This window comes from Centrocercus urophasianus, unplaced genomic scaffold (assembly GCF_019232065.1).
Source record: "Centrocercus urophasianus isolate 14NV4802_14NV808 unplaced genomic scaffold, USGS_Curo_1.0 seq_17, whole genome shotgun sequence".
Taxonomy (NCBI): domain Eukaryota; kingdom Metazoa; phylum Chordata; class Aves; order Galliformes; family Phasianidae; genus Centrocercus; species Centrocercus urophasianus.
Window position 1 is genome coordinate 5018744 of NW_024884722.1, and position 25866 is coordinate 5044609.

At 37.1% G+C, this 25866-nt stretch overlaps 1 protein-coding gene across 2 annotated transcripts in view; it reads right to left on the reverse strand.

The window, feature by feature from the left end:
* Positions 1-431: 431 nt before the first annotated feature.
* INPP5F (inositol polyphosphate-5-phosphatase F) overlaps positions 432-25866 on the reverse strand; it is a 37633-nt gene continuing 12198 nt past the window's right edge. The window contains exons 2-21 of one of the 2 annotated variants that reach the window (XM_042818827.1): positions 24016-24096; positions 17658-17794; positions 16803-16931; positions 16075-16242; positions 15727-15783; positions 14503-14701; positions 14014-14193; positions 13649-13716; positions 13183-13307; positions 11953-12030; positions 11376-11496; positions 9817-9945; positions 8210-8327; positions 7475-7673; positions 6863-6934; positions 6699-6772; positions 5437-5565; positions 4641-4728; positions 2697-3096; positions 2529-2640 (exon numbers count right to left, since the gene is read on the reverse strand). In XM_042818827.1, coding sequence (XP_042674761.1) covers positions 2614-2640; positions 2697-3096; positions 4641-4728; positions 5437-5565; positions 6699-6772; positions 6863-6934; positions 7475-7673; positions 8210-8327; positions 9817-9945; positions 11376-11496; positions 11953-12030; positions 13183-13307; positions 13649-13716; positions 14014-14193; positions 14503-14701; positions 15727-15783; positions 16075-16242; positions 16803-16931; positions 17658-17794; positions 24016-24096 — 2579 coding nt within the window. In that variant the 3' untranslated portion in view covers positions 2529-2613. Of the gene's footprint in view, positions 3097-4640; positions 4729-5436; positions 5566-6698; positions 6773-6862; positions 6935-7474; positions 7674-8209; positions 8328-9816; positions 9946-11375; positions 11497-11952; positions 12031-13182; positions 13308-13648; positions 13717-14013; positions 14194-14502; positions 14702-15726; positions 15784-16074; positions 16243-16802; positions 16932-17657; positions 17795-24015; positions 24097-25866 lie in introns of both variants that reach the window. The other variant, XM_042818826.1, reaches the window with a different exon arrangement.

The window sequence follows — 25866 nt, forward strand, 5'->3', positions numbered from 1 at the left end:
TTGACAGATTCTGAAAGCGGTCAAGGCCAGGTTGGATGGTGGGTGCAATCAGCCCCCAGTAAGAGTAGTAGAAGCAGATGAGCTTTAAGGTTCTCCCCAAGCCCCTCTGTGCTTGTATGAATGCAAATATTTGCATGGGTCAGTTTCTCTTTCCTACCAAAATAATGACAAAATTTCTTCCAGCTACTACAGCTTTGTAGGAATTCTCCCTCCCCCAGAAGCTATGCAAGTTCTGTGTCATTTTCAACAGTTTCTTAGGAGTATCTATGACTTTTCCCCTTCAGGCTAATGTTGTAGCACTGCAGCTCCAGGAGAAAATGATAAAAGGTCTCTGCCAGATAAAGGGTCAAAGCAACCTACCCCCTCCTTTGAAACTTAACATTCCAGACTTATATAGTAGCATATACCTTGACAACATGCAAGGAAGCATCTTTGGGTTCTATTTTTTTTATTAAAATATCTCATATATATTGCTTACATTAAAATACAGCAGTAGTTTAATTTTAAATAGAGCCACAAGTATAGACACTCAAAAAATCCCAAACCCACATCACTTCAGTAAAACAAATAAATAAAGTTTCAGACAGTTCAGTTTAGATGAAGATCAGACGATGATCTCAGATGAACGAGTCCTAAGATGCTGTACTAGCCTACCCATGACACTACTTTTAAAAACACCACGTGCAGCCTACCTACAGTACATGGACTAGAACAGAGAGGCACTGGCTCTATAACAGTGGTTAGAGTAGGTAGAGTTACGAACCACAGCATAGCGACAGCTGCTTTGGGGGAATGTCCTGCACTAGGATGGCAGTGCAAGGCATTTCTGGAAGAGAATTATCTTTTGACACATATATGTGCTGTTTGGCGTTTTCCTTTTAAACCTGGTTCCCAGCATGAGTGGAAGGTTAGCCTTATTCTGCAAGTATGCAAAGCTTGAGCTGGTAATGAATTTGGTTTTGATTAGATGATAAAGACAACTATGCTCTGATGTCAACACTGACTTTATGAAACATTTGCCTTCTGTTTTAAAGGTTACATCTTTCCAGCTGGACAGTTAGAATATACAAGGAGAGTGACAGCATGGGGGGGTCACAATGCTTGAAGTTCAGGTATCTGGCTGGTCTTGTGTTACACTAACTCAAAATGTGAGTGTATTGCCACTACCTAGAATTTGGATAAAGGGTGTGGAACAGCTTTAATCTGGAAAAAAAAAAATAGAGCATTTGCTTCACTTCCCTTTACCTCAAATCTACAAGATAAATTTGCACTGCAGGATTGTGGATATTTCAGATTGTATCAGGATATCATATCTTTACTGAAAGTGGCCCAGGCAGTGTGGAAAGAAAAGAACAGTGAGAAGTCTTAATTGCTGATTAACATAATTAAATACAAAAACAAAAAACAGAAAAGCACATTTCTCATTGTAGAGGCACAATTCATAGAAAATTGCATCTAAAACTTCAATGGAAACAAGTAAAAATATTAGTCCAAAAATAAATAACATGTAATCTACTATTAAGAAGTTATTTTGCTGGTGCAGTGCAAGGTAAGTAAGGTCACAGAAGTGCAGTACAATAACCATTTTAGTATAAATATTCTCTACATAAGTCAGAAGAGCTACAAAATTAATCCCAAAAAAACACCTGTGCAACAAATTTAAGATAAACAGCATGCTTACTAAGTCCCAGTGTCTAAACTACCTGTTCAAACATGATTTACCCTTCTTTTGTCTCAGCTGCCTAAGGGAATTCTGAAGCCAGAACCAAATTCATTTGCATCTCTTGCACTGTAAACAAGTTATCCATATTTTTGATCCCATTATTCATTAGCAGTTAATGCTACAGTGAACTCCAATATAGGGTTCTTGGGTTTTTGTTGGGGTTTTTTTTAGGGTTTGTTTTTTTTTTTTAAGTATTGGTATATTAGAAGCCACAACAAGAAGAACACTCCATTAACAACTAAATTTGAATTATTCGTGTCTGACATTGTGTAAACATTTCTTTCAGTTCTTTTTGTTTGATTTCATGTAGAGCGTCTGATTCTGCAGGGCTCTTCTGGACCTTTGCCACAGCAAAATTAATTCCTTGAGTCAATCCTGCTTGTGTGATGTTAGCAACCTGGACCATGGAACTGCGAATTTTAGCAAAAGGAGATACAGCTCTGCTGCTGCTACTGTCAGCTGGAGAAGGAGTTGTGTGGAGTCCTGTCTCAGGGATACCAGAAGCAGATCCTGGACTTCTGTGAGATTTAGTAAAGTCAGTCCCATCAACAGCTAAGAGCTGAGGATTTGGCTCAGAAGACTGTACATCCAGCTTGGATGGCCTGGAAGGAATGCCTGTGATAGTTTCAGTCTTGTTTTCTGCTTCCTTACACACATTATTGCTGGTTTCATTTATTGCGTGATGTGGCTCTTGAGAGCAAGTCTCCGACTCCAAAGCATCTGACATTTTGTTTTGAGCATCCTGTACAAACCTCTGGCAGTACACATCAATAGGTTTAGCAAATTCCATCTCTGCACTGTCAGCAGAAGGTACAGGTACATGTTCACAGTCAGACTGGTTAGCTTGAGTGACATGAATCTCAGTTGGAACATGGATGCTGATGTTCATATCAGTGCTGCTTACAGACTGGGACCGACTGCCCAGCCGTGGAGCTGAGGCAATGATACCACAGCTGGGCAGCACGTAATCTATCTGCCCTATGTTCTCTAGGGAGTCAGTTAACTGGTTGTCCTCGTCAGATTTAGAATTCGTCAGAAAATCATCTGAGTGGAAAGAATCATTATCTGACATTTCTGTATCAGATTCAGCATGGACTTTAGTATCTACTGCTGGATTCTCTAAAGTTTCAAGGCTGCTGTCTGATTTCCAAAGATTAACTTTCAAATTCGGTTTTAAAAAATTAACTTTCACTTCAGGTTTGGTGAAGCTGCCTAACTTCCGAAGATTGCTGATGTTCACGTTGGATTTGGTTTGTTTCACTTTCTGATTGAGAGACGAAAACTTGCTGAGTAAGTAATTCTTGCCTTGTGCCAGGGACCCTCTGTTCTGAGAGCGAATGCCAATGATGTCTTCGTGAGGTTTGCTGCTCTTCCTGGAAGAAAAACCAATCTCTAGTGTCCAACTAAGAGCATTTCATCTATAAACACCAAGTATTCACCATTTTCCAGTCTATTTCCATAGGGATTGGCACTTTACATAAACTGTACCCACATCAAATTAAAAACAACAAAAACAAAGGTGTGACAGAACGGCATTCAAACAAGGCAAAAATACGCAAATAGTTGTAGTTTCAGATGAAACTATTTGATGTCTGTGTCCTTATAATTCCTACCCTGTTTATGATGCAATCCATATTGAGATTTAGGAAAAAAATAAATAGATCAGTATTTAGGGCCTGTAAGCAAAATTTTCTTGCTTCTTTTTCCAGCTGAGCAGAAACTGAAATGATAGCCCAGTAATCAGATGCATAAGAAAGTTACGGAATGCATGCTCTGATGTGTTGTGCAGCACAGCAGTAAACTGTCAAGCAAAAAACATTTTCTAGCTCATGCAGTTTGAACTGGAATGAACTAGTAAAATATATTAAATATCAAGTAGCCTTCCTCTTATTTGTACTCCACTGTTCTTTTTAAATGATTTTTAACACCTCACCAGTATTTGGAGATACAAATTACTTTTAAGTTGATTATATCTCATTAGACAAATTATCCAAAAGAAGTACTTTAGAACTGTCCTCTAAGTGAGCTTGCAAAAATGAAAACTGATGTGCCATTCTGATTAATACACAGGTGTTCATTAGTTCAGATTCCAGCCATCTCAGAGAACAAGCTATTAACTCAGGCACAAAAGTCCATATTTCTGGGGAAGTAAACTACATCTTCATTTCTGTTTTTAAAGCTTCGTACCACAGGTCTTGCGTTATCTGTTTCTAGACCGTACATTTAAGCAGTTTATTTCTTGTAGGAACAAAAATAAAGCCTTGGACACTTCACATTAACTCAGACTAAATACTTGCATCCCTACATTCTGGTGTACAAGACATTAGCAATTTTTTTCTTTTCCATTTTTGTTGCTTTATAAAGAAATGTAAATTCTAAAAACACCAACTCTCACACTGTCCACTACTCTAAGACATTCTTCAGAGTTAAATGTCACCTCATCTTCTATCAACATTCTTCACGCAAGACCCAAAACACTATCTGGGGTTGTTTAACATTTCAGATGATTTAATCTAAAAATATATATTTTTTTCCTAACTACAGAACTAGTAAAACAGACATCAAAGTTCAGCTAGGAATTAAAATTCAGACTAATCATGAAGTACTCAATTTGCAGTATGTTACTTACGTTTGATAACAAATATTCCGTGTAGTCACAAAGGTACAAAACAGTATTCTTGTTTGTACTTTTAAGAAAGCATCTGTAGATAGCAACCACTGAAGGCACCATAACAAATTAATATCTGGATCTAGATATGCTACTTCCTGGTAGGTACTTCCTAGTATGCTACTTTCTGGTAGGACTCCTACTAGAAGCAGGATTCTTTCTTTTAGGTAGCACACATTTTACTGTTGTAATCTTAGCCACTGAGGACAGCAAAGCTGGGACAAAGATTTGTATGATTAAAGCACTCACCTCTCCAGCTTTTTCTCAATAATAGGCACATCCAATCCCATTGCTTGCTTCGTGATTCGCAGCATTTCTGCTATGCACTGAAGAGTGTCTGAAATCCAATTAGCAGCCTGTCAGATTTAAAAACTTGACATCTCCACATCCCAAGATCTAAAATCAGATTTTTGTTTTGTAACTTAATTAAGGTTGGGTTTTCCCCCCTTTATTCTTTAGAGTTGTTACACTCAAGTTGCAACTGATTAAAAGCTTACAAATAAATCCAAGGAAATAGATGCTCCTTAAGCACTGGGTGTAAATGAATCACTGCCATAATACATTTGCAGAAGGAACACATACAATTGCACTTAATCTAAATCCTTGACTAAATTCAGTGCTCCAGGTAAAGAGTGATGGTTTTCCCTATTAGAGTTTCTTTTATTTAGTTAAACAAGAAGCAAGAATGTTTCTAGATGTTGCTTTCAGTAACTAAACCAATTTCTTATGCTCATTAGGAGCCAATATGAAGTCTGTTTTATCCTCATGTCTACATATTCGTTACTTCAAAATTGGAGTCTTCATTCTAGATGAAAGTATTGCTTTAAAACCACATCTGAAGCTTATTTTTCCTCTGTTAAAATAGTCACAGTTCAGCGTACACACAGGACATACAGCTTTCTTCCCCTTCCTCCAGTAGAAGAGTTAGTTATATCAAAACAACCTATGGTGGATAAATTTTAACAGCTATGGAAAAGGTTTTCTAGAGGAAAGCTGGTATAATTGGTACACTTTCACATACAAAGCTTTTACACAAGAAACAAACCTTTTCCATCTTCATCTGGGTTGCGTACCACAGCTCGAAGGGTGTGAAAATATCCACTTGTGTCCTTGTACTTGTAGTGCAGCCTCATGCAGGAGAACTTGGGTTTGCCAAAGAGAGTAGGCTCAGGCCCTGAGAAAAAACAAAATTAGAAATATCCTTGAATGGAATAATGAGAAAAGTATTGTGGAGACTATACCTAAACAAGTAAGAAACACCTTCACGTTTTGTTTAAATAGCATAGGCATTTTAAATGAAAGGTTTTCCACAATAACTAAGTTATTAATTACTTTCAAAGAGCAACTGGACTTCACGCACTTTGTTATAATCCTGCCTGTTTATTACAGACCATCCTTTCAGAGAGGAGACAAATTCTGCATCTATTCCATCCTATGTCCTAGGAAATGTTTCTGAGAAGATTAAAGAGAGAAAGTTATGTATTCACCAATAAGTTTCACAATTTAAATCAAGTACTTCAACTTTTCAATGCACTTCAAAGGTGCATTGTTCCTATCACTGGACAGCTGGAGGTGTTATGTGTTTTTAGCAAGGTATTTGCTCTTGCTGTTTCAACTTTAATTGGTAAATCAAGGTGTATTGTGGAAATCCACAAGTGAGGCAGACTTTTCCAAAGAATTCTTAGGAATTATACACACATAGTGAGAGTTACAGCAAGGAGGTGATAAAATCATGAGGCGTTCTGTAATGGATGATTGAACTTCAGGAAGGGGGGCAACAATAGAAGTTAATCAACATAAAACAATTCCAAAATAGAATTTTCCTTATCAGACCTTACTGAAAAAGAACAAACTTTAAAAAGCTATGAAACAGATCTGAAACACAACTGAGAGACAACTGCTGTATTTGGATCAAATAAAGAAGTCCACCAAATACACATACCTGTAACTGATTACAGAATTTGATTAATCAGTTACTGGCATTTGAGAGATTCATTTTGCTTTGATGAATTGATGGTGTTGGCTTTGGTGCTCTGGTATTTTTTGGAAGAGTTTGAGAGTGCATTTTTGTTGTTGCTTTAGAGCCCTACCAGGGATCAAAGCTTCCATTACAAGCAGGACCAGAACAAAAGATTGTGAAAGAACTCTGGAGTCTTATCAGCAAGAGAGCAAATGTCTAGGATGCACTGCACAGGATGCAACACATGTGGAAGCTTGCTGTTTCTATTCAAAGCAAACTACAGATGCATTAACTGGGTGAGCTGTTGTTAAGAGCATTCAAGAAACACATGCATTATGTATTCTTACCTATTTCTATTTTTTCCAGTGCTTCAAGGCTTAGCCTTTGGTACTGATTCACCTTGTCAATTTCATCATCGTAACTAGAAAAAGAATCAGAGTTTAAAACTTACTAATTTGAAACAAAGCTAGTAAAAGTAAACTACACAAAGTAAGAGAAGCTGGTAACTTACTAGGCCACGTAGTAGGCAGAATTAGAAAGCAACAGCAGAACATCCACATCTTTATGAGTGGCATCAATGAGACTGAAGGAGGAGAAAAGTTAAAGTTTAGCCTGCAGAAGATCTGACCATTGTTTATCTATTATACTTCAGCATACTCTGAACTCGATAAGGAGACTTATCAACGAAATTAGAATTTATTTATGCTCACTATCATCATGAAGAGCCACCTAGAATTTCCTACTACTCATCTATTACACCAGAATTTAACATGATCCAATGAATTTGAAGTCAAGTTATTGCTTTGTAGAGGAAGAATAAGGAAATACAGATCAAACAGCCCCTTCTGGAACTAAGGGGAGTTAAAAGTCCTGTCTACAACATTCTCCACATATAGCCAGATGATTTTTCAGAAAACTCAAGCACCCACCATTTTTATGGCATCTGAGAAAACACAAGGTTTGTAAGACCTTTACTCTTACAACTACTCAACTGTAGTTCACAGCTGAACATCTGCACTTGTTTAACAAACCAGTTATCAAAGTTATATAACTTGTCAGAAGTAATTAACAGAAGATGTGATAGCAGCTGGTCAGTTATGATTGGTCAGTTCATTCAACAAACCTTGGGTCACAGTCAATAAGTGCCCATCCTCCATGGAATTTTTCATCATCTGGTAAAAGCAGTTTCATGTAGCTCTGCAACAACTGACTAATCAATTCCTGATGGCTTCTCAGATTCTCTTTGTGCAGGGCTTCATGCTCTTTCTCTTTTGTAAATATGGAGTAGAGATCCTCTGTTACAGGGATACCCTGCATCAAGTCTAGATTTAAAAACACAAGATATCAATAAGAAGCTGCCAACAGTTCAGCAATATACAACAGTAGTCTGTGAATTGCTTTGTCAATTCCTCCAGTGGTTCTTAAAATAGTGAGCTGTAACCTTTTTTGCTGACAGAAGACAAAATTATACCTACAGAGTTCTCAATTCAGGCAACATTCTGTTCAGAAAGATTAATTAACCACTTTTCAAGTATCTACAATTATGAAAGCTTTCCTAAATAAATTTGAACCTTCCTTTGTTTAAGAGACGTCACAAGAGAATTAATGCTAAAATTAAGTTAGGAACAAATTCTATAGTGATTTATCCTACATATTGCATATGCTACATATTCCATGGAACTGAGTTGTGTTTAATGTCCAAATGCTTGTTTCCTTTGGTGTCCACTGCAAAGAAATGAATGTTATGTATGCATACACACACCAGGGGCACATAGAAACAGCAGTCAAAGATAAAGCCAAGATGATTCTGAACAGACTTAAGCACAATAATCTAGCTTAACTGAAGTTTTATCCTTACCTATGACTGCTTGCCTATAAGCATCCCTGAAACGATTCAGGTAATATCTGTTTGCAGAATTTACTCCATCCTTCATTACTCCTGCCAGCTTTCTTTCACCAGTCCTTGTGAAGTCACCCTGTTACAAGAACATGCAAGTCATGCACACACACAGCTTAGAAGCAGCAGACTTAGCTCAAAAGCTTTGGCATCCTGATACTCCAGATTGAACAAACAACAGCTCAGCAGTGATGTTCAAATAACTATTTCCATAGACAAGTTGAAAATAAATGTTCTTAGAAAAGCAAAGTATTTCTCATGGCATCATTTGACTCTTCAGAGAATCTCACACTTTTGACAGAAATATAATTCTGTGTATAATTGTAATGGAAAGCTAATCAGATAAATGCCCCTTAATATTCAAGCCAGACGTTCAATAGCTCAGTTTGGGATGTTCAAACATCTCAAAAAAATTGTCCTTTATCAAACAAACAAACATTATTGAAACAAGGGAGTTTACTGAGAATGGTTTGCATTTTTTTTTTTGCCTCTGCTACTAAAGCAAGCTAACTTCAACATACTGAAAGAAAACAGTAGATATCCACACTGCCTCAGAAACAAATTTCTATGCCTTCTTATGCCTTCTGTGATTTAGAAGGTGAGTAAGAAGCAGCCTTGGTAGTCATACTTCATTAGAGGATTCTGATCATTTTCAGAGAACTTGAGAACTGATATAGAGTACTTCTAAAAATCCTGATAACTACTGTTATGAACATCAAGTATATTTCACCTTTAAGTTGAAAGAAGTCTCACAATCAAAATGTTAAACCCAATAGTGGGTAGAGATATCCAGCAAGCAGAAGAACGAAAAATTTATGCCTGTAAATCAAGTTTTACCTAGTTAAAGCCAAATACTAGTAGTAAGACAAGAGTGTTGGGCATTTTTGATGGCAATAAAAAGACTAGTGTAACAAACAAATCGAAGTTTAGTAGAGAGACTTAAAAACAGATCTAAATGTAAAGCATTCCTCCTGCATAGATTTTCTCCAGTACCAGATAGCAGGAATTGTTCCAATGGAACACACAGGAAGTAGCTTCAATTCTACATCTGTGGTTTTTCTAAGTCACCTAAAAGCTTGAGGAGTGGACAGGAATGGACTTCACACCTGATTCTTTTCTTGTTAGATCGTACTACAACTAATTAAGTAAACTTATGGAACAAAAACTAAACTATTATCATCCTACTATCTACAATAGCCTGATATCAAGTCGCTCAGAGTACTTTTGAAGTACCTCAGCTGTGCTTAAAAGTACTCTAACTCTGCTTACTTAGAAGTAAAGCATATAATAAATCTTAAACCCTTAGCTCACCTAAGAGCAATGCATCTAGACATGAAACTAACAGAATAAAGTTATCTAAAGCCAGCAGCTCCACAAGACACCTGGACACTCAAGCCTTCCTCAGCTTTAGTACAAAATGTTCTTCTGTTAAAAGGTCACAATCTCTGCCAGGAAGACAGAGTAGGTGGATAATTCTTCTTCCAAAAGACAACAGCTTTCCATTGGAGGTAAAAACTACAGTGTAGCACACTGCTCCATAACAAAACAGGTAACAGTTGACTCTTTACCTTCAAGGCTGCAGTGCCAGCATACTGCCGGCTTATGGCATCCCCGTTGTTTGCCCATATTATCTGGTAGATCCTATTGCACTTCACCGGCAAAGGCTGCTCTGGAGGCATCACACCCAGTTTTTTGAGCTGGAATTTGACATACTTGTTAATATAAATCCTTCTTATGGAAAATATCAGGAGAACGTGACCTGCTATCCATGTTAAAGTTCTAAAAGGTTAAACAAGCTAATTACTTTTATTACAAAGGTACTCATAGAGTCAAAGGTTTGGAAATAAAGTGGAATCTCTTTCTAGTTGCAAGAAAAGAAGCATGCCACGAAGATTCTTCTTGTAGACACTAAAGCCAGTATAGTCACTCCATCTTCAGACTCACTCCTTCCCCAAAAGAAAACTTTAATGGCAACTTGGTATGTTGTGTTTATAATAAAGGCGTGTTCTTCAGAGCACCCAGTACTTTCAGGTTTTCCCAGATAAGTCTCAGGTATAACAACTGAAGTCCACATATTAAATTGGTAAAGCTGTAGAGTTTCCCATTCTGAAATTAATACTATTATACGTAACTGCAGGAGACACTAAATGTTAGACCTACTGCAGTGATACCTGGACAAACCTCAACAAGTATGTATGTTTGCAACATAGGTTAAAATTGATACAAGGCTATTCATTTACTTTGCAAACCCTATTAAGTTCCCAACTGACGTAAAGCTAATCCTACAGTTCCTAGAAGACACAAAGGAAAGATGCATGTAATTGTAAATATGCCACTTCACGTCAATCAACTCCCAGTGTTTTCTCAGTTATGAATTGATTCTTAAGTGCTTTGGCTATAATTTGGGAAGGACAGAGCACATCATAGCTAATATTACAATAATTATTAAAAAAGACCTCTCCACATTCCATGCAACCACCTATTTAGAAAAATGGCTTTTGAATTTACATTGGTAATGGAAATAGAAACCTGTTTATTATCTGCAAACAGCAACTGCCAGATAAAAGGCTTAGAGCCATTCAATCTTTGTATTTATGGAAGGCCCACCCTATTTTCTATCCCTTGCTTAAGTACAGCCAGATTTGTTCATTATTTTAGAAGCTTCAGTGATTCCCCCAACCTATGTTACATTTACAAGTACTATTACATACTGGAGAGGGCAGATTATCAAACTGTCTGGCACACTAACTTTATGTTATTGCACATTTTAAACTGATATCACTAAATCCAAACAAAAGAACAATCAAGATGTGGACAGTCCCTTCCTCTCTGAAGAAAGAGAGTAGGCACCACTGTTTTAAAACGATTTTGAGTTATATTAGCAGCTTCATGGCTCTCCAAGCAGTTTGCAAAGATCCTTTCCAGCAGATGTTAATTTAGCTTTATTCAATAACAAAAACTTCACTGAGCTGCAGGGGTTGGAAGGGACCTCAAGAGATCAAGTCCAACCCCGCTGCTAAAGCAAGTACCCTGGAATAGGTCACACAAATAGGTGTGCTTCCCTGTGAATAATAGCAGAACTTTGAGGAACTCAATACTTAAAGAAAATGACATTAGTTATACATGCCTGCTGTTCCATGACCACTCTTGCAATAGCAGCCTGCACTACGTTGGTACGATCCAGACAGTCCATGCAGTTAACTCGAAAAATTCCCTCCTGTTTACAGATCACACCAGCTTGATCAACCCTTTCAAGATTTAAAAAACAAAAAATTCAGTGAAAGCAGTGCAGTTTATCAGCCCCTACAGACACAGAAAATTTTACACATGGACTATAGCTCGATTTCACTCATCATCACACCATGTGATGCTCAGTATTAATTATCATTTCTCACTTATTTGAGAAAACACTGTTTTCAACAGTAGGGTTTTAGCTCTAGGTTTTATGGGTCAAGCAATGAGCATTTTCCATAAATGTAAGAAACCTTAGAAACGTTAAACACAGTAAACCTCAAGGAGAAAATAGAACCTGAGAATTTTTGCTGTCAGGTGTATAGAAAAGTAATGCTTCTGAACACTGAATACACAGTGATGCACAAATTTGGAACCACAAAACATACAGTTAGAACAAATTCAAGGTTCTGAATAGGCACTTGTCCCCCTGAAACAACTTAATACAAGCTTGAAAACAGTTAAGTACCTACCAGCACCACTTCATGTCAAGAATAATGTCATGAATGGCATCAGTCAGTGTTTGAACATTTTCAAACTTCATTCCTCGGCTACAATACAGAATTTCATACCAGTTAGTTTGAACTGAAGTAGTGATTTTCTTTGGCATTGCAAGTAACAGAAAACAAATGACATGAAGTATTTAGCTAAGGGAGAGATAGGCAATCTAACAAATGCTGATTCTATAAGGAAAAACAAGTATGCAGCTATTCAGGCACGAGTACTGTTCTGTAATATTTATGGCAGAGTCAACAAAAATGGATCTGAAGCTGGGATAGCCTGCCCTGCTTTTCCAGCCATCCTATAATAGTAACACCTGCAGACACACCCTCTGACAACCTCTGCCAAGAGTTGTGCTTTCAGTACCCTATTCACTTATGCCATGTGAACAACAGTACTCATTACTACAGTTCTTGGAAGAAAAGTAAGCAAACAGAAATGAAAACTCATTGCTAAGTGTCAGTTCAGGATGTTTACAGAGAAAAATGTGACCTTAAGGACTTTCAGTACTTTCCCCTTTCCCCACTTTCAGATAACATCTTGTAGTGACAGACTAGGTCAATAAAGATTTTCCAGGCCAGATCCATCCCTTATATTAAGTTCGGAAGCAAAGAGTAAAGTGTTTTTAGATAATATATTTGTCCACAACTGCAGTCTGCTTGAGGGAAGCAGGAAAAATACGTGGTTATGCGACAGATCACATGTATGGGCAGGCCACACAGCACTAGATCATGCCAATGTCAGAGCAGAGTCATGAAAACAGCAGCTATTTATACTGCATTAAAGTAAAATCTTATGTATTTTGTTATAGAACATCATTAGAATTCTCTAAATATGTGATGGGTTCTTCTGGAAGAAAAATACCTTTTAGCAATGAATTACATGCAGAATGCTCAACTGTTAGAAAAGCAGGTCAGCCACCAAATCACACTTACAGCATGTAAAGAAACCTTTGCTTTATAAAGCACAGCAACATTAAGTTTCACATAACAGTGCATATTTAACCAAGATCAGTGACAAAAATCTACAAAAAGCAATGCTTGTTAATCCCAACTTGAACTTTTTATATTGCTTTACACAAGATATTCTCCCTATTCAAAAGGAAGTGTGTTGCACATGCAGAAGTCAGAAATAATAGCTTTTCTCCTCCCTTTTGTTCTTTGGTTAATAAAAAATGCAAAGCAATTAAGCATGTTTCTTACCAGTGCTCATGGAAGTCAAATGAAACATAGGTCAAATTTGCATTATTGTACAGAAGAACTTGTTTAAGGTAAGCGTCTCCAATAATCTTCTCTCTGCCTGTCTGATCCACCAGATTAATAATGACCTGTTCAGAAATGTAGATTTAACACTTGCTACCCTTTGCAATGTGACTCATATAATGCTGTAAGTAGTACAAGAGTCAAAAAAAGATTTGTGATAAGCTATTGTCTTTGATAAGTTGTACTTGAGATCAAATAAGTTCTAGACATTAGCTGAACGTTAGCACAAGAGCTATAAAATGCTAAGGACAGGTATATAAAAGTAGGCTTAAACATCTTTGCAAGTTACCACACCTGTCAGGTAACTCTAAACTGAGATAAGATTCTATTTACGTAGCATCATTCCGGTAATCACAAGAAGCATGCAAAAAACTTTTTGTGAGCTATTTCACCATGTCACACCCACCTGCTTTTTGTAATTTTTCAGCTGTTCCTCAAAATGTGCACGAAAACAGGACACTGTTTCATTTTCACCTACAAAGCAGAGCAGTCTTAGACAAAAACAGTCTGTTCAGCAGTAAGTTCTCTTTGAAGAATTAATTCATACTCAAATCAATACTCAAAGATAGCCTTGCTTAAAAACAGCACAATACATTCTACAGAATTACTTTTGCGGTCCATCATGAGTTCTATCAGCTCCAACACTGCTGTTCTACTACTACATTTTATTTGAAAAATCATTCTTCAAGTTTGCTTTCTTTTGCCTTTGAGTTAAGAGCAGGGTGGTGTGGAAGAAACTCTGATTTTGAATTATTCCACTTAAAAACTCACTCTTGTCCAGACGGGGCCGTGGGTTATATCTATATCCAACTTGGCTCCAGAAAACAGGCACAGAGCCTCTTGTTTGTACAAACGAAAGAGTATGATTATGGACATGAATCAGTTGCTCTGTCTCAACATAATTTGCCACATTTCCATTTTTATCAACACCTCTTCGCTTATACCGCATTCCTAGGAAGAACAAGAATAACAATCAGTTCACATTTTAAGTATTAAAATGGCTAAATCCTACATTACTACTTTTTTTTTTTTCCCTTCCCATCCCAACTCTAAAAATAAAAATAAAGGAACTTCAGTCAAAGCCAATGATCAATGGCAAGAGTTTGTCTTGTAGGTTTCCAATTTAAGCGCTCTTTATCAAGATAGAAATTCTTCTCAAAACTATCACTCCCAAGGATACATTTGATGCACAATAGAGACTTCCGAAGCTTAGTTTCAGTAGCTGCTCTCCTATAAGTAGAGATGGGTACATTTCTTTACCAGCTCTGTGCCGACTCCGTCGTGAAATAAGCACCACGAGGAACGTTGGATGAACATCATCTACACAAGTTGATTCCTGAGGTGGCGTTTCAGGACTGCTCTTCTCATCATCAGAAGATTCACTGTAGTTGACTACAAGTTCTTCAATCTGCACAAATCCTTGTATGATGGGCATAATCCAGAAGTCCACTTCAGTATTCTGAAGGTTACCAAAAAAAAAAAAAAAAAAATCACATTACATTCCTGTTGGTTCTACATTGTCATGTCCATTATTTCTCCCATTTCTCATTTATATACAGCTGCTTCACATCCCCTTCAAGTTTTAAAGAAGCTTTTGTCATATCTTTGTCTTATTTCTGTAAAAGGTATCAGCATTTTTCCCTGTTAGTTGGAGGACTTTTAAACTAGGAATAAGATAAAGAAAGCAACTTAAGATTTTTTTTCCTCCTGTGGAAATGAAGCAAGATAGAACAAGGCTAAGCAGAAATTTTTTAACAAATGAAGACAGATACAATACATACAGAAAGGTGTCTGCTAGCATCTTTAAAAGAACCTATTACTTGGCCTAACCTCAAATGGACGAAGTAGTTACAGTTCACTATTTTATCCAGGAGACCGTATGCTGAAGAAAAAGAAATAAAGTATAGAATCATAGAATCCTAGAATCACAAGGTTGGAAAGGACCTGCAAGATCATCCAACCACAAGTAGTTACTGTATGTCTCTCTTCAATTCTGTTCATTGGTCAGGAAACCTCATCAGCTTTATCTGCTCTGAAAAGAAGTTCAAAATAACGTGTTCCACACTACTGTTTATGCTTATCAGCTATTCTTTGCAAGGACAAAAGCAGTATTCTCCACTTCAGGAGATAAAAATCATTCCATCATTTAAATAAGAAAAGCTTTAGAATAGATCTGAAGTTTACATTCACACAACAGCACAAACTGGCATATCACAGCTTATTCTGCATTGTTTATTAAAATAAGCCACCTAAGGTGAGTTTATTTGTTAACTAGCACGGAACATGGGCTAACGAAAGTTTGTCTGGAGGAAGAAGGGAGCATCACTTGCCTGGTAGGTCAGTTGCAGAAGGCCAGCCCTGATTGTGACCAGTCTAAACATGTTTTTAAGTCAACTTCTATGTGGCCTTAAAATACACATTGTAACTGAAATTCTTTTTAGAAGTAGTACTTACAAAAAACAGCTTTTGTTAGAAATAACTTACATCAGTGACGATAAGATCTTCAATCATGTGTTTGTTCCAAAAGAATCTGTCATCAACCTGTTTAAAACAGAGGCATTTTTTGCAACAGTATTCAGAAATACTCCTAGCAAAGACACCAACATTATTGACCACAACTGCACGTACAAGTTCAGCATTCACTGCTTTTGAATATAACAGCTCAATTCAGAGCACGCTGCTAGAAACTTTTACTTCATTCTCACGCATTGAATCCAGCAATAGGGCAAAATCTTCAGTTACTGTAGACCGTGCTACCTGAGGGTGTGATGAGTCAAGTTTTGACCAGCAATTTTTCCATTATGTGTGCAGTTCATGATGTAGAACACTTACTTTTCGCCAGAGTGGCAAGTCGGTTTTCTCACACGCACTCTGTCTCTGCACAGAATTTGTTAGATCATAGGTAAGGCTGTAGTAAAAAGAATCTGAATCCATGAACATTTTGAATAATTCCTCCAACAGTCTCTTCTCCAACCTCTCTTTCTCTTTGCTTTCTTTAATCTGAAAGGAAAGTAATGGCTTTATGTCTTATCAAAAGAAGATTCTAGCCACATTTGCAAAATATCATTTCTAAACTTGTGAAACATTTTCTCATTCTCTGTTCTAATCTTAATATTCTTTAGATTTTTCAAATCCAAACAACAGTGTCAGAAGTGTTGAGTTTGTTGGGTCTTTTTTTTTCTTCAAGATGGTATGAGGTTCTCTGAGAAATGGTGTGCCAAAATTTGTCTAGCTTTATGATAGTACATATACATGCAGAGCATCTTGCAGAAGTTTAGAAACCCACTAGAAACAAGTCTGGGTAAGATGACATTTCATTAGAAAATGCTCAGCAATTATATGGTTACAAAATATAAAAATAGAAGAGCAACAGTGAAGTAATAAGAAATGAAATCAAGCTTAAGACAAGGTAGATATACATTTTAATCCTACAGAATCTCTTTGCAGGTCTTACTTCCACTTACTACTTGATTACCCATCCATCATAACATCTGAGTTACCAAATAAACATTTTGGAAGGAAAATAAAATAAAATAAAAATAATCAGTAAAAAGCCTTACCTTTTTTTTATTTGGAGCAGATACATTTGATTTAATTTGTGTAAGAGTCTTCAGCAGAAACTTTGAGTCATCTGGGGACTGCGTAATCTTCTCTGGCTTGTTTATTCCAAAATGGTGCTTTTTACAAAGCTAAGTAATAATGAGATTGAATTAAAATCAATATATACTCTGCATAAAATCCAATGAAATTTTAATTAAAGTCTACGAAGTCCACAGACTTGGGGAAGAAGCTTTGTAACACAGGAGGAATGTACAGATTTCCATCTACAGCATAATTCTCTTCCTCCTTTTTAAAAAGCTATTTTCCCCTGTGATTGTTTGTCTGCTTCCATTTTACATTAGCTGAGTATCCAGACCCACCTCAACTTATTACCAAACCTTTAAAGTGAATTAGTATTATTCAGTTGAATGCTTTTAACCATTCACTTTTTGGAGAAAAAAAAAAACCCACAAAACTTACACAATGTTTAAAGCAAGGATTTCCCTTGAAGCCAACTCATGGAATTAACATCCCATAGCAAGATGGAAACAAGAACATCCATGAAAAAGTATATGCTCTTCTGATTCAGAAAAAAACATGTTCTCCTTGCAAAAGGCAAACACATGAAGTCCTATGGATATTCAAATGATCTGAGGAGCAGCTGAGTTGAAGGCACACTGGAGATCTGAATGTTTACACAGGTTTCTACATACAGAAACATCTAGCGGATGCATACAGCCAGTGTGCATCACTGTAAAGTGATGGGCTTTACTGAAAATCCTGCCACCTTCATACTTAAGAGGTGGTCAGCAGAACGTGTTTGGTTTTTTAAAAACGAAAAAAAAGGAAAGCCAGTATATTGAAGATACTCATACCTCCAATTCCAGATCCTGAGGTTCTGTTTCAGAAAGTGGAATCACTGCAACCTTTGTTATTTTGTACACCTCGTGATCTCCTGGAAGTTTGCCAATCAATGCTTTCTGACGAATTAGAAGTAGCCACCATGGTAAATCTGGAGAAAGATTAGTAAAGCCTTACTGTAAAGTTATTTACTTCAATTAACCTGTCAAATTTTTTTCTCACAGTGTAAAATCCCCTGCCAGGAATTAATTGATGAGAAGAATCCAGTGAATGACGATTTGCTGCTGCCACGTTTTGCCTCTGCACATTACAAGAACAAATCATCTCCTGAAAAGATTACTTATTCTCACAAAGAGGAAGCGTAGTTGCCATCAGTGAAGCAGAGAGACATTTTCCACAGACATCCATCAAAGGTAAAATTACCTCTAGGATGACGGGCATCCCCAACATTCCAAGTGGCAGCACAACTTGAAATGAACGGCTGGATCTCACCAGGCAGCAAGCTATGCTTTTCCCTTCATAACTTCTCTTGCGGAGAAAAACAGAAGACAGACTACTTCTCCCACCTGAGTTTAAGTGGAGAGGTCCTATGCAAGCATTAAAAGCTTGCTGCCATAGACCGATATGCTTCCACAACTGACAGTTCACAGTATTGTGCTTTGAAAAATATCTATATTCCATATGCTTTACCTATATTCTATATGCTTTATCTAGTCTGATTGCCTTGCACAGTAAATTCTATATCCAGTTTAAGGCCCTGAGTTCCTCAGGGGAAAAAAAAAAAAGTGTTAAGTTACAGTAAATTCTCAATGTACTTTCGGCTTAGAATCAAAGCTTCCAAGTTAAAAGCATCTTTCCAATAACAGCAGTTCAATCTTTAATGTTTCTGCCCAAAGCAGATGATGTGTTTCAGCAACAGTTTGCTCATCTAAAAAACACGTGCTGTGACAACACACTGTTTCAATTGTGTATCACCATCTTTGGAATAATATCAGCCTGTAATACAAGGAGCACCATGCTTTTGTAAATTACAGTTTCCCAAAAGTACAAATGTGCTCTGACAACCAGGGAAGGAGGATATGAAGTCATGCACTGATTGTTCAGTTACACCAACTTCCAAGAGCATTTCTGCACTACTTCCTGAGCACAGAATCAAAACCATCACCTCTGGAGTCACAGAGGTGGTTCAGGTTGGCAGGGAACTCAGGATGTCATCCTGCTCTAATAGAGGAAGCTTTGAGGTTAGACCACATTTTTCCACACTGTCACATAATCACAGCCTCCTAAAAAATGAGTTAACTGCACAAATGATGGTCAATGGATAAAAAACAAGGACATGAGAATGAGAGTGGACACCAGCAAAAAGGTTATCCTTACTGACAGCAGGTGTGAAAGAGCTGTTTAGTACACATACAAGCAACATGACTGACAACCACTCTTGCCTTCAGCTTGACACCTCATAACCATAAGGTAATAAGGTGAAAGTAATAAATGTGAGTTTTTTATACTTTTATCTGTAAAGTAGCTCTAGGTTTTTTAGATTGTTTTCTACTGGGCAGAACAATCAGGTTTCTGCAAATCCAGTTCAATCCAAGCTTAACACAGGGGTAGAAAACACAGCATCCAGGCATTCTCAGTGAACACTATACTCTCATTTATTCTCCCTTACGGAGGTTTAACCACACAATTCAAATCTATGAAGAGATCAGCATGTCAACAAATAAAACAGATTTGTAAAGAAAGGATACCATCTAAATCTCAAGCAAAATAATCAGAATGACACCATTACAAAAAATTAAAAAAAAGGTATCTCATATTGCCTTAATAGCAGTAAACAAGAACTCAACACAGCCAAGTGAGTTCTGTTACCTTTGAGTGCATTTTTTTAATGAAGACATGGTTATCTTGGCATTTGTTTCAAAACTCCATTTATATTACAGCCACAGCTGGAACGTTAAAAAATAAAAAAAAGTAACAACAGGAGTTTCCTGGCAGGCCAAAAGAAAACAGGCAAGAATCAAGGTATGCAGATAAAAAATGCCCCCAATTAAAAACTACAGCAACAACCACAGAAACTCAGTGTAATTGCCAGGAATGTCCAGATAAGAGTAGTGCTTCTACAGTTTGAAAAGATAGTTATGTAAAACTTTTTCATTAAGAACAGAAGGCTAAAGCTACATGTCCTTCCATAAGCTGCATGTGTTAGGTCATCCACCAAGATCCCAAGGTTTGTTTTTGTTGCTTTTCTTTTTAAAACCGTATTATGAACTATGGCAGAGCAGCAACAATTGATGTAAAGCACTGTATCTAAAGTAAGCCATCACCTCTCATTCCTCACTGAAAGAGGAATTTAGCTCTGCTTTTGCTTTACTGCCAGCACACCACTGCTGTGTAATTTATTTTCTAACGTTTCTCAAAGCATTTCATTTCCCCAAGTGCCTTTTAGCAATGATTAGTCTTAAACTGTGCGTAAGTTTAATACAAGTGACACTTCTTGCAAGTATTTTGATCCTAACAAAAAAATACTATGGTATCATTTTCTATTTGCTAATTTAAGAAGATGAGATGAAAGCCAAGAAAATGTTTTAAAATTGTTGACTGGATTAAGTTAGAGGCAGTAGCAGTTGCACTTCAGTGATGGTATTTCAGATGCTGAACCACAGGTCTCAGTGGCATGGCAACAAAAGAGCTTTCCCTTCCTGGAGACAGGGAGGGAAGTATTTCACTTCCTTTTTGCTTACAGAGTCTAAGGAAACTTGACAGTAACGTTTTATTCAGGTCTTAATCAACCCACATAAGAAAACCAAACTGATAAGGGTGCATACATTAAACTGCATTTTAATTACAAGATAAAGAAATGTTTGATTGCAGTGTGGAGTTATGAGGAATTCTGGCACTAAGAAGTCCAGCACTGGTTATAGTTTGATATATGCCATTAACTCTGAGCATATTCTAATAAATGTTTGATTAACTAATCTCTAATCAAAACTGATTAGAACTTTTACATGGGATCTTCCACCACTGAAAAAAAAAAAACAAAAAACACGTGGACTAGCAAACAACAGCACTAGTAGTAACTTCAGTGGTCAGAAGCCAAAGTCATACTAACAAAGTGAAGGAAATCAAAATTGCTAAAGCAGATCAGCGAATCTCAACTAAGAATTTGATTCCAGGCTACCATTACCACTTCAGTGGTAAAAGTAGCTACTTTCACTACTAACAAGAAATATGCTCTAGTCATGTATTGGAATTTCTGCTAAAGGAATTTGAATGGTTATATTTTGTACATACATAAATAAACTGGACAACAAAACATTATTAATATTCTGTAATTGATAGCATGTCTATGCAATAAATGTTCTTCCTAAATAGAGGCAAGCACATGCACATACTATTCTAATGATGCATACCAAGAAAATGTGCAATGTTACACTTCACACATTATCTTCATAATATATCCTGAATCCCCTCCCATTTGTATTCTTATTTTCAACCCATATTTTCTCATAAGTCATCCTGGGATAGGCCAACAGAGGGTAAGAGACCACATCCCAGTATTCAAGGTGTTTTTTCCTTCCTTAAAAACCATCTTATTGTTTAAGGAACTTCAGTACTAGGGAAGAAGCAAACTATAACTTAAGTAGATTTTATCTTAATTGAGCGCACAATTATGTCCAGACGTACAATTGATTCTCTCAAGCAAAAAAAATGTTTCAAAGAATTAAAAAGGACAACCACGCAATATTGGCTGGTTTCTCACCAGACTGCTTCCCTGCCAAGAAACCTTTCCTACACATTCTTCTGTGCTAGGCCAGCAATAAAGGCAGAAGATTTAAAGTAAATTAAATCTCATCCCTAGTTACAGCAATTTGGCAGATTCCAATGCTAAATTAAGAACATCCCTGTAGTCAGTTTTAGGTTATTTCAAGGTCACTTCAGCATTACTCCAGCATTCTTGCATTAAGTGGATCTTTTGAGAACATGTAAGGATCTGTGTCTTGGATAGGGAATATGGGCTTTGGGCTTACTGACAGCTTAATAGCATACTGGCAGCAACTTTCATTCTTAAGAAAGTATTTAAAGTTTACAGTATTAGTCAATAATCACAGAATCACAGAATTGTAGGGGTTGGAAGGGACCTCCAGAGATCATCGAGTCCAACCCCCTGCCAAAGCAGGTTCCCTACAGCAGGTCACACAGGTAGGCATCCAGGCAGGTCTTGAACATCTCCAGAGAAGGAGACTCCACAACCTCCCTGGGCAGCCTGTTCCACCTAAGATGCTCAGCAGGACAATCCCATAAAGGAACCTAATTATCCAAGAGTTCAAAATAAGTTTTCTGATCTTTCTTGTCCAGGTGAAGGAGATAGGGAAAGAAAAAGGGAAGAAATCAGAGCAACAGGTCCTCCTGATCCTGCTGACACAAGTGAGGTTTGGAAGAAAAGTATTTCATCCAGCTTGCACTGCCCAGGACTCTTACCAAGTATGGAAATAACGGTCCAGCACTTAAATATTTATACAATTCTTACTGATAAAGTTTCCAGGTGACAAAGATTGATACACAAATAAGTAATGAAGACAGTTACTGTTACAGTGTTAGATGACTCAGCTGGAGGACTACATAGAACTATACCTGAACATAATCAAGTGACAGTTCATTGACAATAACTGGTTTAAAAAGACCTACTTAGGCCGTTTCAGTCAGTTCTCCTATTTTGACTACAGTGCAATGAGGATTCTCTCTTAGTGGCTGCCCACTAGACAGCTACATCATTAAAGGTCTCAACATGCACGAGAACAGACCATAAGCACTTTGTGTGTTATTTAAAAAAAGGCAAAGAAACAAAACGCTAGCACTTGCCTAAGCAGCAACTGGATGGAGTGCCCGGGTGGGCATAATTGACAGAGTAGCTGTAAAAAACATATGGAAAGATATCAGGCTTATTACCTGATAACCTTAATTTACCTGACAACAGCAAGCTGGCACTTTAACAAATGTCACATGCTGGGGATAGTCTCATTGCAGCTTTCATAAGCAGAATTGTCTCACAGTAAGCATACATGCAAGAATATTCAGTTGCCATGATACAGGAGAACTTTCAGAAAGCATGTATCAGGGTCTCTCCCTTGAAAGGCTTTGATGTGAGAGTCCCTAAAGAGAAGGGGGAGGCCTTTGTGTATGAGAATAGTTTATTAACAAACACAAACATGTCAAAAGCAAGCATGAAGCATTTTCCCACAGCAGGAAAAAAAGGTCATTACTGGAGTTCAGCAATCGTTCATCTGTTTATTATGGACAGCACACACTGAACAGCACAAGCTGCCTGGATGAGAAGAGAGTGTCAGAGAAAGGCAGAGTCTGAACCACCTCGTATCATCAGATCAGAAAGAACTGCTGAACAGATCTGCAGAAGGAGGACAGAAAAATATCAGGTGGAAGTCAAAGAAGATGAAGCGATGCAACTGGAAAGAGGAAATGGCCAAAAGCTTTATGAAAAAAGAAAGGCTCTGAACTGTTCTCTCAGAAGTGAGACCTAGTGGTTACGGTAACTATGGAGCCAGCCACTTCCCAGAACTAAATCCATCATACCCTCACAGCCTGTTTTCTTTCTTCCTCTACTGTTAGAGTGCCTCTGCTATCTTGACTCAGCTGTTCCTGTGTGACAAACATCTGATGCATTTCAGCACTCAATCCATCCTGGCATCTTGGAACACACTTGAAACTTTACCTGCATTTACCTGCATCTATTCAAGAATGACATGAAATACATGGTTTACTAAAAGGACAGCACATAGAAAATGAATTAGAGTTTATGGCTAGCTTTTCTATCTGACAGTAAGTAGACATTCAGAGCTCTAAAAGATCCTTTCTAGTTAACACTGGTTTATTCAATCATAAACAAGTTTCCAAATGTTTCTTTTACGTTTAAATATGTTTCAGTAGTAACCACCCTCAATGCACTTAATTGACAAAAAATCATATTTTCAGATATTGAAAAAAAACTTCCGTTCAGTATTACTAATGCTGCAAAGCACTTTTTTAAAATTGTGCAAAAATTAAATGAGTATCTCACATGGAGCCTCAGGTGGAACTTCAGGTACTGACTTTTATTCTTTGTGGATGCAGTCCTCTACTTTTACAAGACAATTTAAAAAAAAAAAAAAAAAAAAAACTATGCACCAGAAAGAGGAATTTGCATGCCACAACTAAAATATAAATGCTTTGATGAGTTCACATAGTTGGGAAGTTCTACACCATTGCAGAGAACACTACATAATCCACTTGAGTTACGCAGTTCTATTTACAGTATCAGTGCCTTTAAAACAAATTGAGCAGTATAAATAAAGCAATATAAAATAAAATGCCACATACCCGTATGAAGCTGGACTTTACCAATGACTCCTTCTACCAGGCCCAGGCAAATAGGATTCCATGCCAAAAGAAGATCAGTAGCTGAAAAAAAATAACAATAATAATAATGCATATTTTGTAGTAAACTTAGCTGGACAGTCAAGCCAGCACATCATTCTTTCTGCTTTCCCCACTCAGATGATAGAAAATATACTATGACTCCCATAACAAGAGTAAGATACATAAGCTGTTCAATTTTTGCTTGCTAATAAGTAGCTATTTTAATTAATTGACCAAATGATTCCTTCTGTTTATAGTTCTACTCCTTATCCTTCCTGGTTATTTCAGAAAAAAACTATAAGAGTGTTTTCAGCTACCTAATTCAGTTTAATGGATGTTTAGTTCTCCTAATATCCACTGGAATTCACAACTTAACTGAAACTTTACATGGTCGTAGTGAAATTAAATACAGGTCATTAAGCTGCTAACGTAGCCCCAAGAAGACCAAGCAGATGTTAACACTCAGCTTCAGCTCTGTCGTATCTGCCCAGCTACTATTCATTCCACAACATTTTTCTATTTACATATAGATGCACATTTTCTTTTGGAATAATACTGAAGTATATAGGCTTCATGGTTTCTAAGAAACCATATTAAGAAGTGCCAACGAACCACAGAGGAAGTATAAAAGCAAACAGGAAGGCAACGCTACCACCTTCATCATTTGCAAAAGGTATTCATCTCAGCATGCATTCAAACTACTGTTAGATGGAAGTCAGTAAGACAGTATCAGTGTGAAAAGCATTTGATGGTAACAAGATGCTAATATTCACTTAGAGTTTCTAACAGCAGTGTAATACCTGTAAAGTTCAATAATGTGGCAAAAGAAATTTCAGAATTTTAGCTTAAGTCATTAAAAACAATATCCGTGTGGGAAAGCTGAGGTTTTCTATTCCAATAGTTTGATATTAGCTCAAGGGAGGAAGTTTCTCCAGTTTACATGTAGGAAAGTTACGTATCTTAGATCCCATATGTAAATATTTTCAAGAGCAGACTGACATAACATCCCAAGATAAAGAGACCAATCATCCACCCACACCTTACTCACAAGAACTGAGCTCCTCCTTTAAATCTGCAGATAACAACCAATGGTATTTTATTATTTTTAAACACAGTTATTTTTAAATGCTGTATTCTCCTTGAAACTTATTCACAACTGAGACTGCTGTTCCAAGAATGCAGATTTATTCTGAGCTTTCAGTTTAACACATTTCATAGTAAACCAGACCACATTAGTTTAATCACAGAATGCAAGTATTTATATGAGACAGAGAAGTCAGCATAGATCTGAACTTATTTAAAAGGAGTTTTCTGCACCATGCTTTCACAAAAAAAAGCAGGAACTAAGTGCATAGGCTATCAAGATTTCAAGATGTTTGCAGGAGGCAGTACAAAGTTGTGGTTAATATATGCAACTAGGCTGTGCCATGTAATGGTAGATACGTGCAGAAAAACACCTGATTGTTCCTGTTTTACTGTGAGAGCACTAGAGACAGTGACTTGGTACTGGAGCCAGTATAAGAGAAGTGAATCATGCCATAACTTAAGTTCCTAAGGAGACTAAAATAGATGAGCACAAGAAACCGTGCAGAACCGTGCATCCCTGTGAACAGGGATTTATGCTCAAGCCTCTCTGAAGTGATTCAAACTCATTATGTTTCTATACACTGAATATCTTTTCCTTATATAAAACACATTCAAGTATCACCTGAGCTCTTCATCTCAGAGTTTCAGTTCAAATAATGCACAGGAGCATCTTTGTGCTGAGTAGATATGAGCTTACAGGTAAGAGGCACAAGGAGTCATCCCTGC